The sequence below is a fragment of the Bactrocera oleae genome, chromosome 6 (assembly GCF_042242935.1).
Source record: "Bactrocera oleae isolate idBacOlea1 chromosome 6, idBacOlea1, whole genome shotgun sequence".
Classification (NCBI taxonomy): domain Eukaryota; kingdom Metazoa; phylum Arthropoda; class Insecta; order Diptera; family Tephritidae; genus Bactrocera; species Bactrocera oleae.
In genome coordinates, this window is record NC_091540.1 from 42,212,994 (window position 1) to 42,228,946 (window position 15,953).

At 35.7% G+C, this 15,953-nt stretch overlaps 1 protein-coding gene across 4 annotated transcripts in view; it reads left to right on the top strand.

Moving 5' to 3' along the window:
* LOC118680417 (streptococcal hemagglutinin) overlaps positions 1–15,953 on the top strand; it is a 423,094-nt gene that overhangs the window by 95,863 nt on the left and 311,278 nt on the right. For 3 of the 4 annotated variants that reach the window (XM_070111751.1, XM_070111743.1, XM_070111744.1), the window contains one exon: positions 13,810–13,896. The exons of the other annotated variant lie outside the window; for it this stretch is intronic. In XM_070111751.1, the coding sequence (XP_069967852.1) occupies positions 13,810–13,896 (87 nt within the window). The remainder of the gene's footprint in view (positions 1–13,809; positions 13,897–15,953) is intronic. 4 annotated transcript variants of the gene reach the window in all.

Here is a 15,953-nt window from a genome sequence, read left to right on the forward strand (position 1 = left end):
GGACAATTATGGTTAAAGGCATACCACGCGGATAATTAAGACAAAATGGCAAACAATTTTGAAAATATATATGAAATTATATATTTGAGTAATACACTCTTGATACGAATATAAAAATTCTTTTTAAAGGACACATGTATAAATAAAAGGATTTTCCTTACAAGAACTTGATTTTAATCGCTCAGTATATATGTATGCTCACGTCGGTACATAGCTAAATACTTTATATGGTCTCTAACATTTTAACTGGGTGTTACAAACTTTGTGGCAAACTATATATACCTTTTTAGGGTACAATTAAGTATTTTTTTGCTGAGCTTGCTTATAATGACAAATTATTGCTAACGAATCTAGTATTACAAGCAAAAGGATGTAAAAGAATATGTGGATACGGAAATTGAAATGGATTCAAATTCCAACCTGGACCCTGTGTAATGTATGTGTATGAAGCTATAACTCAAATATACAATACATCCCACATACATACGAGTATATATGGATAGAAAAGCCAATGTCTTCATTTCCGCTTTTGTACTACAATTTTGCGCTTGTTAGCGCCAGCAATTTTTGTACGTTTTTATCATTGTTGCAACATTGCTTAGCGTACATGCTGCAAAAAGCTATGTTGTTGCTGTATTTGTTATACGTTGCAAGCCAGCATATTTTTTGCCTGACATTGTTGTTTGTCATTGCTGGAACAATTTATTCATTTGTCGTCTTTTAATTTCACTAATATTTGTGGTGAACGTCCGTGGCAGCAACTAGCCGCGGAAGTATGGTGGTTTTGTAGATTTTATTTAAACCTGCATAAATACAGTTTTAAATGCACCAGCGCTGCACATTATGCAATTTGCATATCTCACGTAGTTGCAAGCAGCCCGCCTGCGCGGGACACCCTGGCGTATGAGTGACTTTTTTAAAATTATTACTCGCAAAGCCATAAATTCGATGTCTGGTTGCAAGAAAAATCTTAAAACTTAACAAAAGATGAAGAGCATGAAATAGGGACAGTTAGAAAATTAGGGGAGGTAACGAAACAGTTAGAAAATTATAGATTTTTATAAACAAATCGTTTTTAAAAGCAAGGAATACTAAAACTTTACCAAAACAAATAATTATATCTAAAATTTCTGCCTTCCCGCTTTTCCCCGCTCTCTTCTCTATTAGCAATACCTTTCATTAGCATATCTGCACATCTCTTAGTCACACCTTACCCATCTAAACTGCCTGTTCATTTGTTGCATAGAAGGCGTTGCACTCATTGCCTTTGTTTGGTCGCTCAACAGGTGAGCAGGTGAGCATGCGCACAAACAAGACGCTTTCCTTTGCCATTGCGACAAGGTGAAGTATTTATTTGTTGGTCGTAAAACAAAACATGATTGATTGATTGCTTTGGTAATTTTTAAATCAATTGTTTTGCATACGTACTACTTGCCGCTTGCCAGAGTGAATATGAAAGGAAAAGTTTGCGACATTGTTGGAGTGTCATTGTGTTTTGCAGTTGCAAAACAAAGCAATAATAACGGTAAATGAAGTGCAAACGTAAGTGAGTGTAGTGCTTACGTTTTTTAACTATGCACTAAATATTAATTATTATATATTTTTGTGTTGGGGTTGCCATTTGGTATAAATGTTCCCTATTTTGCATACTTTTCGAGAAAGTGCACTTTTAAAAAAATATTTTAGTGATATTTAATTTAATTGAAGTTAATAGCTTTTCTTTTGTTGTATGTATACACTCGTATAAAGCTAAGTTTCTCTAGAGATATAGGCTCTTAGTGAGATTGTTTTTATTTTGAGTTTAAAAAAAAATTGAATTATCTTTTTATAAATAGAATCGTGTGCGATTTTATGTTTATTTGTCTTTCTCACATTTTATATCAAACTCGCCTAAATGTAGGCAACATTTCTAAAGCAGTTTTTTGGTATACACTATTTATTATACCCAACCGTCCCTCTGCTGAAATTTTGCACTCGTCGTTTTCTCTCCAAGAAGCTGCTCATTAGTGAAAACAGCGGATATCGGACCACTATAGCATATAGTTGTCATACAAACTGACCGATTGAAATCAAGTCCTTGTATAGAAACTTTTTTATTTAACAAGATATCTTCAAGAAACTTGGCATGAACTATTGGCCAAGACAATGCTACAAACTCCAAATATATTGTACAGATTGACCAATCAAAACCAAGATTTACTTCTCTTTATACCTTTCTATGCTATAAGAAATGTAACTGTGAAAAGTATTATAGCTTCGGTGCAACCGAACTAGTTACGAAATACCACCACAGTAATCTCGATCAAAGGCTAAGTGTAGATGAGGTCAAAGCTCACCATTATTTTGAGATCGAATCTGAGCGACATATGTTGTTTCACTTTGTTGTTGGAATAATTTGTGAGAATATAGATATAGTTAAGTAATACAGCTGAACATATTTGTGGAGTAAGTTCGAAACCAATTTTTTGGACTGGTTGTTACAGTTCTTGTCAAAATGTGGAAGAGTGTTAAGCAAAGTATGGAAACAATGAAGGTATTCTCTAAATTCTATTTCAATTAGTTTTTTAGGAACTCATAATGTTAAGTAGTTTGTGTCTTTAACCAAACATAAAATAACTATCTACCTCATAGCCTTTAAGACAAAATGTAAACGTTGACTTATTGTTATTTAAAAATAATAAAAACATAAAAACAAAATACCAAAAATAATAAAAAAATAAATGAATAAGTAAAAAAAATAAGGTGGATTGTACGCACCGGCCATTTAAGGTGATTAATAAGTGAAAGGGAAAACATTTTACATTGAACTTCCGATAATCAAATTTGAAAGAAAGCACTTAAGGAAGTAACGAACAAATAAAAAGAACGAAAAACAATATTACGGCTATGAAATTTAAAATAAATAAATGAACGCTTAAGGCTCAGCCACAGACTCTCACATAATTTCCGCGCCGTATTTTCATCTTCTACTCAAACCAAGCAAACGTCCTCATGCAGCACTCTTAGCTTGAGTTTTTGTTTTTGTTTGCTTGTGCGCAAATGACCCGGCGCTTACAATTATTGCTATCATATTTTGTATTGTTGTTGTTTTCGCTCATAATAATATTCACTTTTGAGCAGCAAGGTGGTTCTTTATTTTGCTCGCTATTTCGCCTTTTCAACGCCCATGTTTTGCTTTCGCATTTGTTTTGGTTTTTGTTTTTTTTCTCTTGCAAGGCAAACAAATCGCCCCAACACATTGCCTAGTCATTTCGTGCCTATGTCTCCCTTAACCACTTAGCGGGCCTATCTCTATCTGGAATTCGTTGTGCGCCTGGCTCGCACTCGTCGTTCATCCAAATATCGCCCGAAACGCTGCGTCGGCATTTGTGTGGCACGAAAAGCGCATAAAAGCGCTGCAGAGCACCAAATCAGCGCATTAATTTTATTAACAGTCAATAAATCTGTGCAGCGCCACAATGTAGCAATAAACAAAAACTACAACAACAACAAATAATAAATAAAAATAAATGCAACAACAACGATGGTAACTGCTGGCAAATGCAGCGATTGCTAAAAATAACGGCGTAATACTACAACCGTTTTAGGAAAAACAACTGCAATTGGCAATATTTTCTCGAAGAGATATCGATGACTGCTGTTGCGGCGCATTGCGGTGGCACTATTTTGTTGCAGAGTTGCCGTATCGAAATAAATTAATTTGTTGGATGGCAACAAAAGTAGATTTCAATTTTGAATTAACTAAAATTAAGACGCAAGCCATTAAATTCATATTATCCGTATGTTGGACCAAGGATATCGCAAGAATATTTTCATAACATTACAGTAAGGTTAAGCTTCCCCTTATGCAATTTAACTTTACTTAACTTTGCGAATATTTTACAGAATAATGGAAATTTCAACGAACTATTGGCAGCGCTCGAAAATAGTTAAAAACTACGATAAATCTATATATTCAATATAAAATGTGTATAATTTTTTAAAGTGAAATCACATTTTAATCATGAAGGCATACTTTTAGATGCTGCCTATTCTTCTTTCCTTCATTAGATGTTCAGCACTTCTCAATTGGTTAATTAATTGAATTTAAGTCTTTCCTCTTATGACAGTTAAAGATGACAATATTCTCTGAGCTCACTAAACTCACGCATGAGAATATATAAAGAAAATTTATATATTATAGTGTTAGTATATTTAGATATTGGTCAATATCAATTGGCCTAAATGTAGACTACACTCCACGTACTTCTTTCGGTAAACAAAACCTAAGTACCACCATACATTTTTATATTTCTCCAAAAAATATTTTCTGTACACACAATATTGTATAAGCAAAATTTTCGCAACATGGCAACTCTGTATTCACACCACTATGCCCGAAATGATTAAGTGCAGACGATTGGGTTGCCTTGGTTAGTTTGCGTTGTTTAACAAATTTTCCGCTGATATCGAATGTTAGTGGTTCTCTTTTCTTTGCACTACAACAACAATGCAGGCATTTATATTTTGCTTACACATACAACAACAGCGTTTATTCAGACACTGAACACCGCCGGCAACTTGTGGAAGGTGGCGCTTTCATTTAGCATATTTATTTTGTCGCAATGCGGCAACAACACATGATTATCAATATTACTATTATCATTTGCCAAACACTATGATTATTATTGTTATTATCCTCGCTGCTGTTATGAGCGCAACTTCTCGCTGTGGCGTTAAGAATATGCAACTGTTTGCTTGTATATATATACATGTGTGTGTGTAGTCTAAGTACTTCGCGGAATGCAAACGACCGGTATCGAACGTAAGTTCACGTATGTATGTTTGTGTGTGTGTGTGTGTTTGTGTGTGTAGGCTGACTGTTTAATATTTTATATTTACTTACCATGCAACAGTTTCGGCACAAACGCCAAAAACTTTTAACAACTTTAATTTTCCAATATTCAATTAAATGCCCAAAGCGAAAAAATTAATTCGCTGCGCTTGCTTGTAAGCGCAAATACACATTTAAAATGGTACATATACATATATATTTTGCTTTTTTGATTTGAATGCAATTGCTGCACTTTTTGCAGCTACCGTTGTGTGTGTCCATGATTCTAACAGTACGCCTTAACCACGGGTCGCTTAGACCAAATTTTTACATTTTACAAGAGTTAAGTGGCAAGGCGTTGCTGCTGCGTTCGTTGCGATCAACTGTAAATCTAAGATACACACACATACGGGTACATATAAGCATACATATCTTAATAGCATATTTATGTACCCAGACCACTTATTTGTTTGCTTAAATTTTGCCATGTTTACTTTATTAAATGGCTTTGTTGCATGCTGTGTCGCGCACGATCTGTTTAGACAGGTGCAACATTTTTAATTTGCGCCGCTTGTCTAATGATTAATTTAATCGACTTTCGGCGAAACTGAAAGGATTACGCTGTTCTAGACGGCGTTAGTATTACACGTTTTTGTCTAGACAAAGATGTCAAGTATATGTTGCATTTGTTTTTATAATTCGTGTTAATCCCAATCCAAAACAGTATTAGTTTTAATTTCAGTTAACAATTTTTATATCCATTTATTATAACTTTAAGATTTAATTCTCAAATATTTCAGACCTTTCTTATATCCAATCGGTCGTTTTTTTAGAGAAGCGAAATTAGATGTTAAAAGAGGAGGGATGTACCCAAGTGCCATCAGGAGTCCACACGATGAGTGGGATGATGGTAGTTATAATATCTACTGAAAAGCATTACTGATTAGCTATGTTAGATAAAATGGTTGTAAGCGGCAACCTAAGTGGAAATTTCTGTCATCTAATATCAGTTAGTCGTTTCGTATCTGAAAAGTTGTCGATGCCTTCATTTGTCGCCCACCAAAAGTGGCAGGAGTAGTGGGAGCAAGATATTATAGCATAAGTTTTAATATTGGTAAAAATATACCCTTATCTTCTATAACTGTAGGATTTTCTCTCTCTTGTTATCAAAACACTTAGTTTAATCCAATTGAATCAAAGAGGCTCAGTATACTTCCTGGTTAAGGTTGTAATGTGTTCTTCTACCGAATTTATTTGCCCGATAACCTGAATCTTTCTTCTGGCGGGGCACTTCAGAAGTATGTGCTCTGGTGTCTCTGCGCTTAGATCACAGAGGCGGCACAGTTCCGTGAAGCAGTACCCTAGTCTGTGCAGATGACACCACAGCGCGCAGTGGCCTGTATAAATCCCAGCCTTAATTTGTTTCTGAAAAGACCGATTAGTTTCTTGAACATTTTTGTATCGAACTCTCCCAGAAACAGCATCGACTATCGAAGCCCAACCATGTGTTAATTTTCTAATAGCCCTTTCTTCTTACCGTAGCTCCTCCCTTAAAATGTTCCGTTCTTACCGGACTGGTTGTCGCAGCTTCTTTCGCCACAAGATCGGCTAGCTCATTTCCATTGATACCTCTAAGCCCAGGGATCCATGCTGTAAGATATTACTTTCAGTGGCAGCCCTGTTAAGCATTCTTATGCACTCCAGTACCATTATTATTTTGATTTCAACGGACGAGATTGCCTGAAGTACGTTTCTAGATATTTACAGATCATGTATAAGTACTACAGTTTGTTCTAGATTAGACTAGAAAATATAGAATTCTCTATGATTTACTCTAGCTTTAAAGCTAGCTCTTATCTTTCAACTTTTGCATATATTTTAGACTAAATAAAGTATCCTCCAAGGCGACGTTATTTCAAAATCTTTAAAGATACGTAGCTAACATCTTCTCAGAGAAGCTTTAAATATGTGTTTGGAATACCACATTTTAAGGGGTTGCATGCACTTGTGAATTTCAAAAAATCTATTTTCGTTTATATCGAATGCAAATGCATATATTTGGAAATATTCTTCGAAATTTTGAAGTCGATCCAACAAATAGTTTCGGAGATATGAGCCAAAGTTAGAAGCGTTTTTCTCGAAGCGCTGTTTTCAGAGTCGGTGGGGAAAAAATTATCCGAAACGACTGGATCGATAGACTTGAAACTGTAAAACGAACTTCTTGGATGTATTTGTCAGATTTCAAACAAAAGTTCACAAAATACGTTTTTTTCTTTGTTGTTAGTGAATATAACCCTTTAGTACAAGCACACAAAATATATATATATATATTAAATATATAACTTCCTTATTTAATTTACCAACTTATTTACGACAAATTTTGATTAAAACTTTTGTGGCAAGTGTAAACTGAATTATATTGTCCAAGAGCATAGAGACAATTTCAGCAGCATTATGAGTAGAGTATGAATTTATTTTTCAATCCAAAAATTCACAAAAGCGAAACCACAACAACAAGTTTCTCAACAAAACACTTACAACGGAAACCGTTACGCCTGCGCATACCGAAGTCACCACTAATTTCGCCCACACGCGGAATTCATTTCGCTTTTCAATTGCACACATACACTCACAGACATCAATAAAGTGGTTTACAATTATAAAACTATGCCACATGGCCATTATGCGACAGCTGCCTAGTTGGCTGACTGACTGGCCGCAAACGATGGCCGTTACACTTGTGCGCGCCAAGGCAAGACAAGTAGATCAAAAGTGTGACAGTCAGTGGTGTTAATTGTGCCCATGGTGGTGACGTAGGAGTAAAGTTTTATGCTAAATACACGGTAAATACTTCAAAATTGTAAAAATAGTAATCAAAAGGAAATAAGAAAAAAAGTTTAATTTTTCATTCTGACCTACTGAGCAAAGCTGGGCGCATGTGTGGCTGCGCATACCCTTATGAGTGAACTAGATGTACAAAAGTGGTGTGCATACACTTTGCAACAAAAGTTTGCGTACTGCAGATTGTAAAGGATAAAAGATTAGGGTGAACAGAATTATTCCCTAGAGTTTTTCTAATATATCGACTTTCGCATTCGAGTAACGTTGAGCTTAAATTTCTGGCGTCACATCTAAAAATTTAAAAAATAAATAGTTTTCCAAAACCGACAGTAAAAAATTTCAAGTTTTTCCGCAAATTTGTGATAAGAAGAGATTATTACACAAATCTAACTTTTACATTTTAGTAATTTTCTTAAGCGTAGTTAAGTTGAGAATCTTAAGTTCCATAGGTCATATCTAGGGAAACCATTATTAACGACAAATTTATTCTATTCGTTCCGATAATAACGTTTTTACCTTGTACACATAGTTATGTATAAGTTATTTGCTATAAAGTAGTTAAGAATTACAGAACAACGCGAATGAAACAGCACGAGACCTCGAAAGGGTTAAAAACGCATAAATAGAACTAAAACACTAGGAAAGGCTAAAAAAGACTTATACGCACACTCAACTCGTACATACATATACCTACCTGATCCAATTTTACAATCGGTTTAATACAAATGTTTAATATCGCTTTCAAAATAGGCTTATTTTAGCCAATCTAGCACGTCAACGCTTAATCCAATTTTCCATAGACTTCTTGTAAGCTTTGGCTGGGATGGCCTTCAGTGCCTTCAGCGACTTTTGGTTTTTTCGGTTTAGCGCCAACCCTAGATTGTTGGACAGTTTTGACGTCGTAATCATAAGCCCAATTTTCGTCACCAGTAAATAAGCGGTTGATGAATGTAAGAACCCCAGTTATGTTGTCAAACATCTCTTTCACGATCTACGCGTCGTCGTTTTTGCAAAAGATTCAGGTATTTTATTACGAATTTAGTATTGACACGCTTCATACCCAAAACATCAAAATAAGCTGAGTCGATCCATTAGAGACGATTTCCAAGCACTGTTTCCTCAACTTTTTCGATGTCATCGTCGTTAACAGAGGTAAATGGACGACTCTTTTCTTAATTTTAGCTCACCTAATCCGAAAAAGTCCTGATTATGTCTTTTATCACTAGTGACCCTAAATTAATGAAGACGTTCCATTCTGAAAAGGATTTACTTCTCAAGTTTTTACGAAATAATATTGATCCCTAGAAGTTTAGTACGAAACATTGTATAAATTTCCCAGCAACAAATGTCTTCTCTTCCTAAAAAAAGCTCTAACTGTTTAGTAGCTATTTGAACATGCCTACAGCACAAACATATGTGCCAAGCTACTCGATCAGCCAACGACATTTGACATATGGGGTTTCGCGCCTGCATTGAAATTCGAGTTGGCTTTGATAGTGAAGTGCGACATACGACAACACCAGCACTGCAACAAATACAAGAGCCACTGGCATATCGGCAAATGAATTGCTGACGCGCGCACATTTAAGTGTGGGAGCTGGCAATAGCTGCACATACCGCATGGAAGGCCGCTGCCAACCTGAGGCTTGCCACAGCGGGCTTCACATGGCGGGGGCACTTTATGGCAAGGATTAAATTGCATATCAGCGAAAATAAAACGGCAAGAAGTTGCATGCATAACAGTATATGTGTATGTGTGTGTATACAAATTGTTTGGTTGTCACAGTTGCAGTGCGCATTGTTGCAGGTTGCAGGTGCGCGGTGTGATTGCGTTGGTTGCACGCTCACAGTTTTTAATTACTCCATCTTGTTTGGTGGCAGCATTCGGAAGCGATCGATTGCTGTGCCACACAAAGTAAAAAGCGTGCAATCAGATGCATATGTGTGTGTGTGTGTACATATTTATATATAAAATGTTTATTGCTTTCATGCCACATACATATTTGCTCCAAATACCAGAACGATAAACACTCGCGCACACATAAGCAAACGTGCAAACGCCCGCTAAAACATGCACACATTCACACACAACTTTCAATATGCACACGTATGTAATGTTGCATTAATTCAAAAATGTAATGCAAGTTTTTTGAAAGTAAGTATAACCAGTTCGAAAATAGTTCAGTCTGCCCACTGAAATTAGCTCTGAAAATTCACCTATTAGTGTGTATGTAGGTGCCACACTCGATTTCAGCGAAGTGTCATGCATTGTGGCAGCGCACATATGTTGCATGTCGCCATAATGTTGTTGCAGGTGGTGCTATATATGCATGTGTGCGTGTGTATCGCGAATGTGTTAAATTATTTAATGTACCTTGACACCTACACATGCCACAGGCGAGTATGTGGTCACAGCGCTGGCAAAAATTCAGTAATTATTCAAGATAAAAAATATGTGGCAATGCAGAAATTATTGTGCAAAGCACACAATTAAATTGCAATCATTTATCTGACAAAAGTCAATAGACAAAATAAAACGTGAAGTTATTTCGAGCATTAGCTGAAGCTCGATAACGGCAATAACAAAAATTAATGCTGAGGATATTATTGTGAAAAAACCAAACCTGTGCTTACATAGAACCTTTAAGCATGAGAAGTTAAAAAAATTTACTCAAAGTTTTGACCATTGCTATTACACATTTTGATCACCTTTCGGGCAATTTGCCAATAGAAATGTTCGTCTTTTGAAGCAAACTAATCAGACATCCATTTTCGACTTCTCCGTTAGAATTGAAGTGCTGCTCAGCCAATGCGTGTCCCATCGATGAAAACAAATAGTAATCGGAAGGGGCCAGGTCTGGGGAATATGTCGGGTGGAGTAGCAGCTCCCAACCATGTATTTTCATTGTATCCTGTACCTATTTTGCTTTGCAGGGGCATTGTCGTGTAACAAAATTACTTTGCCGTGTCATCTGGCTCATTCTGGTCGTTTTTCGATCAATGCATGGTTTAAATTGATCATTTGTTGTCTGTAGCGATAAGTATTAACAGTTTTGCCGAGTTTTAGAAGATCATAATATGACACACCCTTATGATCCCATCAAACACAGAGCATTGCCTTATTGCCGAATCGATCTGTTTTTGCAGTCAATGTTGACGGATTAAGCCATGATGTTTTCCGTTTAGCATTTTTAAAATAAATCCATTTTTCATCGCCAGTGACAATTCGATGCAAAACTGACTTACTTTCGTGTCTTTGAAGCAAAATTTCACAATTATTTTTTCGGTTTTGTTGAAATTATTTGCCACCCATTTTTCACACTTTGGATCTTTCCCATAGCTTTCAAATGGTCTGAAATTATTTGTTGAGCAACATTTAACATGCTTGCCATTCTCTTTTGACTCAAAGTGTCATCTTCATCCAATATTGCTTGCAATTCGGCGTCTTCAAACTTTTTCAATGGTCTTCCACGTGCCTCATTTCTCACTTCAAATTCATTATCTCTGAACCGTTGAAACTATCTTTTGCATGTTGCTTTTGATATGTTTGACAAATGTCATGGCAACCAAACAGAAAAAAATTATGGCTCGTTTATAATAAATCTTCCCTACCAACACTTTTGTATATAAGCGCTCACTTAATACCGGTACGCCTTCGTATTACAAATTAACTTTATTTAGGTACATTCTTGTCATCGGAAATTCCTTCCTTTCACTTCTTTAATTATACTTTGTAGTTTGAAAGATAAATTGGTATATCTATATCAAGCTCTTATACCGGTTTTATGCAAAAATTAAATTCTAAAATGAGCAAAATTAAGTTCGCTTAATTTTCCATAATGAAGACTCAACTACCTTCAAAAATTAAACTAAAGTATTGTACCAACCGTTACAGGCCTACTTTTATTGTCAAAATGTGGCCAGAACAAACGCGAGTTAATTCGTTCAACGACTATCAACTCAGCAGACAAAAAAATGTTAAGGGATATTTACTGAATCAAACAATAAAAACCCCACCCTTTTAATACGATTAAAACTCTTTTCACTGACTACTTTCAACTTGGGTGCCGTCACGGCCTAAAAAAGGCGATTTTTCAATTAGAAAAAAAATTACTTTATTACTGTGTGTTTTTTTGTACATATTATAAATTAATATTAGTTTACATAGTAAACGTGTTAAAGAGAAAAAATTAATTAATTATATATCTCCGATGGCACTTAAACACACTGTTATAGCTATTTTCCGTAATAAAACCTAAAATAAGTTCTCTCTGAAAATATTGTTCGTACAATGATCTACAGCCGGAAAAAACTAAAAATGGACAAAATTGTGGTGGGCCATTGTATGGAGAACTATATAGAGAACATGCGGGAAACGTTTGATAATATTCGAATCATTTGTCTTCGAGTGAAGTCAAACAAATCAAAAACTATTTAGGATATCGATTCCAAATATTAGTATGTGACATTTTAAGGAATATCTTATCGTAATATGAAAAAAAAAATTTTCTTTTTACACTAGTTGTTCTTCTTAAGGGTTAGACCAGACTAGGATTTTCAAAATATCGAACTTTTCAGGTCAGTAGCGTTAGCATGCAAAACTTTAAAAGCTTTATTCTCGAAACTCTATTTTTAAAGTTTAAATAGTTCTGAAGATAACTCATGTACTTTACTAGCGGATCTTTTTTCCATTAAGATTCAATTTTTTGTTTTGTTTAAGACACCACGAATTCCTAGAATCACAGTGTCCTATAGGGGACCTCTATAAAAGTCGACATGTTTTGATTAAATGTAAATATATTTAATTTCTGTTCCAATCATTTTTTTTAAGTAAATTGTCAAAATTAGGACTTTTGTAGACTCTATAACCTAGGCCCTTAAGTAAAGTAAATACTAAAACAATAAGCTTCGTTCTTACTGAAGACTAGCGATATATAAAGTATAATATTATACAGTTATACACAGTTGTTGTTGGAGCAAATCTGGCCAAATTGTTGAATTTACTAAGATATATGTATGTGAATATCAAAATCTTAAATATTTTGAGAATTAAAATTTGTAATCAAATAACTTAAATATGTGCTGATAGTGAGTAAATATGTACAAATGGATTGTAATGCATTTTGTTAGGATAAGAAGTTCGTGGCTTAAGTCTTTCCATTTATATGAAATTATTTTCACTACAAAACTGGCGAAGCAGAACGATCTATTTGCGGTTACTATATTAATAAAGTTATCAAATTAAAGTTCCAAGATAAATAACATATGTACCTTCGAAATAATTAAAAAATTCTTGCTTTTTGTCTTCAATGAGGTCGAGGATTCGAAGTTCGAAAAGGATTATAAATTATAGTTTGCAAAACTTAACTTTATGTTTTAAAAATGATTTCGGGCGAGCTATTGGGGCGTATGTTAGCAACGAGCATTATCTTCCAAGCCGTCAATCATCTCAAGCTTATCTGCATAGACAAGCGACTTTCCATAGCCCCACAAAACATAGTTCAGCGAAGTTAAATCGCACGATCTTTGAGGCCACACCACGCGCCATCGCGCCCATGATGTGAGATAATGCTCTTACTAAAGCCTTCCTTCAATAAATATCGTTGGCTGTGTGGCATGTGGCGCCATCTTTGTTGGAACCAAAGGTCGTTCACTTCAATACCCTCAAATTTCGCCACGAAAAACTTATTAATCATAGCCCTTTTGCGTTCCCAATTGACTGTAACATTATGGCCGGCTTTACTTTTGAAGGAATATGGACCACTGATTCCCAGATTCTCACATTTCTAAAAAACGGCAGCCTTTAATGTACCAAAAACACAGTCATAAACGCATCTCAAGAATTGCGGCCCGTTTTCTACAATTTTACAAACCTTTCATAGTGCGTTTTGCTTTGAAATTTATATTATAGCCTATCGCAATATTATATATAACCACGAAGCATTCCAAATTTATTGACAAATTTCTAATCAAAAATTAAAATTTTAGTGACGAGGTTAGAAGCCTAGCTTAATTATTGAGTTCTATTCATCTAAAATCAAACAAAAATTTATTTAAAAACATTTATATAAAATACACACACACATTTTAACCAACACCATTATACTGCCATATAAACAATAATAAGCCGTACAATTTGTCTATCTCCATTGCAGATCAATTTGAGTGTGAAATCGTGCCTCCTGCCTCAATTGGCGAAATCCCCGAGAAACTATTAACCACATCGGGTATTTATCTGCCAGGTAAGTTTCAATCAACACAATATCCGCTCCAATAAATTCGAGCATTTTATTTACCTGCTTTGCATTTAGCAACAAGCCTTTCCGATTACTAAATTTCCGATACTATCGTTCCACTAAACTATTAAACCAAATTTGTTATCAATTTGTTTGCCATTTACGTGCGCGCCGGCGCACACGCTCAATCGCGCTGCGCTACGCAAGCGCAAATTGATTTGCATTTCATTTGCTTCAAACACACCCAACCGCCAGCTACACATACGCTAGATTGTTTATGCTTGCCACAACATGTTAATCGCCGCAATAGTTGCCGCAGCGGCCGCTGCTGTTGATAGTGATCATGTGATGATCACCAGATCACATCGCCTCATCTGCCAAGCACTGTCATAACACAAATTCATGAATTTATATGCGGTGGAAGTGAAATTCTTAAACACCTCGGTGCGATGGACTGCCATTTCATTTTCAGTAGCGTCGTTCAATTTTACATGCAACACACTTTAAATTTGAATGCCGCCACCAATAGCGTCAACAATAAACTCGTTGAAGACACTCACTGCTTTTAATCCAACTTTTTCTAAAGCAATTAAGCCCACAGATATATATGTGTGTGTGTTTACAGTAGGCGCTGCTGCCTCATCTGCACATTTTAACACATTAACATTTAATTGACCACCCAATGCGCAAGAAATTGCCTGATCGCAAAGTCGCATGGCTTACTGGTGCCAGGTGCACCGCCCTATGAGTGTGTGTGTGTACATAGCTTGGGCATTTAGAGAAGTAATCATAAGATTGTTGTTACTGCTGCTGTTATTAGCACACCCATATGAGTTGTTGTGCGGTTGTTTGTCTAGTTGGCGGCTTGGGGTTATTTGGCTGGGTGGTTGATTGTCGAGCTGCCCGTCTGAGTGAACGGCGTGGTAGCATGCTGTCTGGCCGCAATAATTGTGTCAAGTTCATTTGCAGCGTAGCTGAAATAAATTTAATTGACATGCAAATTACTTGATGGTTGCAGTTTTGTTTTTTTTCTCAGAGAATTTATTCGCATCTCCATGGGTCTACTCGTATTTAAAACTTTTCACTTTTAATAACAAGTGCACTCATCTATAAGTCTATGCAGTCTAGTGTGACCATTTTAAAGTTCAATCAGTGTATAATATTGTTTCATGAAATATGAGCAAAGTGGGAGAAAATGTTTATAAAACTGGATAACGAATAGTAGTTTGAAAAACTGTTTAAAAATCTGTTTGTATTTGTAATTAAATTTTGTTGTAACTGGCAATACTTTTGCGAAATCATAAACTGCTACTCTTGCTGTCCGATCTTTTGCACCGAGCGCGATGTTCTTTTATTATGAAAATTGAAGTTAGCAGAGATAATGTCCAACCACCATCAAACCAAGAAAACCTGAAGTATATACCTACATCAGTAGACATTAATTCCAGTTCTTAGTTAGAAGCAGCATTTTAGAGTGACACAACCACACAAGTTCAGTACTCTAACGCTTTCGGATAACTGAATATTAAATTTAACTCAAAATCATAGATTGAAAGCAGTGCAACCAACGAGTTTCGAACTTGCAAGACAACTTGTAACCGAACTTAGGCTAAACATGCGACCATGGAAGATAGGTATGCCGAAAAGCAGAAAGGAAAGGAATTTGGTCCGAAACAGAGAGCCGACTACTCGGTCAGTTGCATTCCAAGCTACCAGGGACGGTGTTCAAGCGTCAATCTTAAAGGTATTTTCTTGTTATGATGGAAAATAAACGGAGCCATTTTTACATTCACGGGATAATGTACGTGTGAAAGCTTACGAACTCAGATTGCTTATCGATCTTTTTCTTATTCCAATCCTGACTTATTTATTAACAATCAATATTGCAATATGTTTAGTACAATAGACCGAAACCCTTATCGTCATCTTCTTTCGACTCCGACTCCTTATTTTTGACTTCTTTCTTCTTTATTACAGAATATTTCTTCGGAACGTATTGAGAAACGGCAATCCTCTTCCATGGCCCAGAACCAAGATAGAGTGGAATTTCGAATCTAATAGAA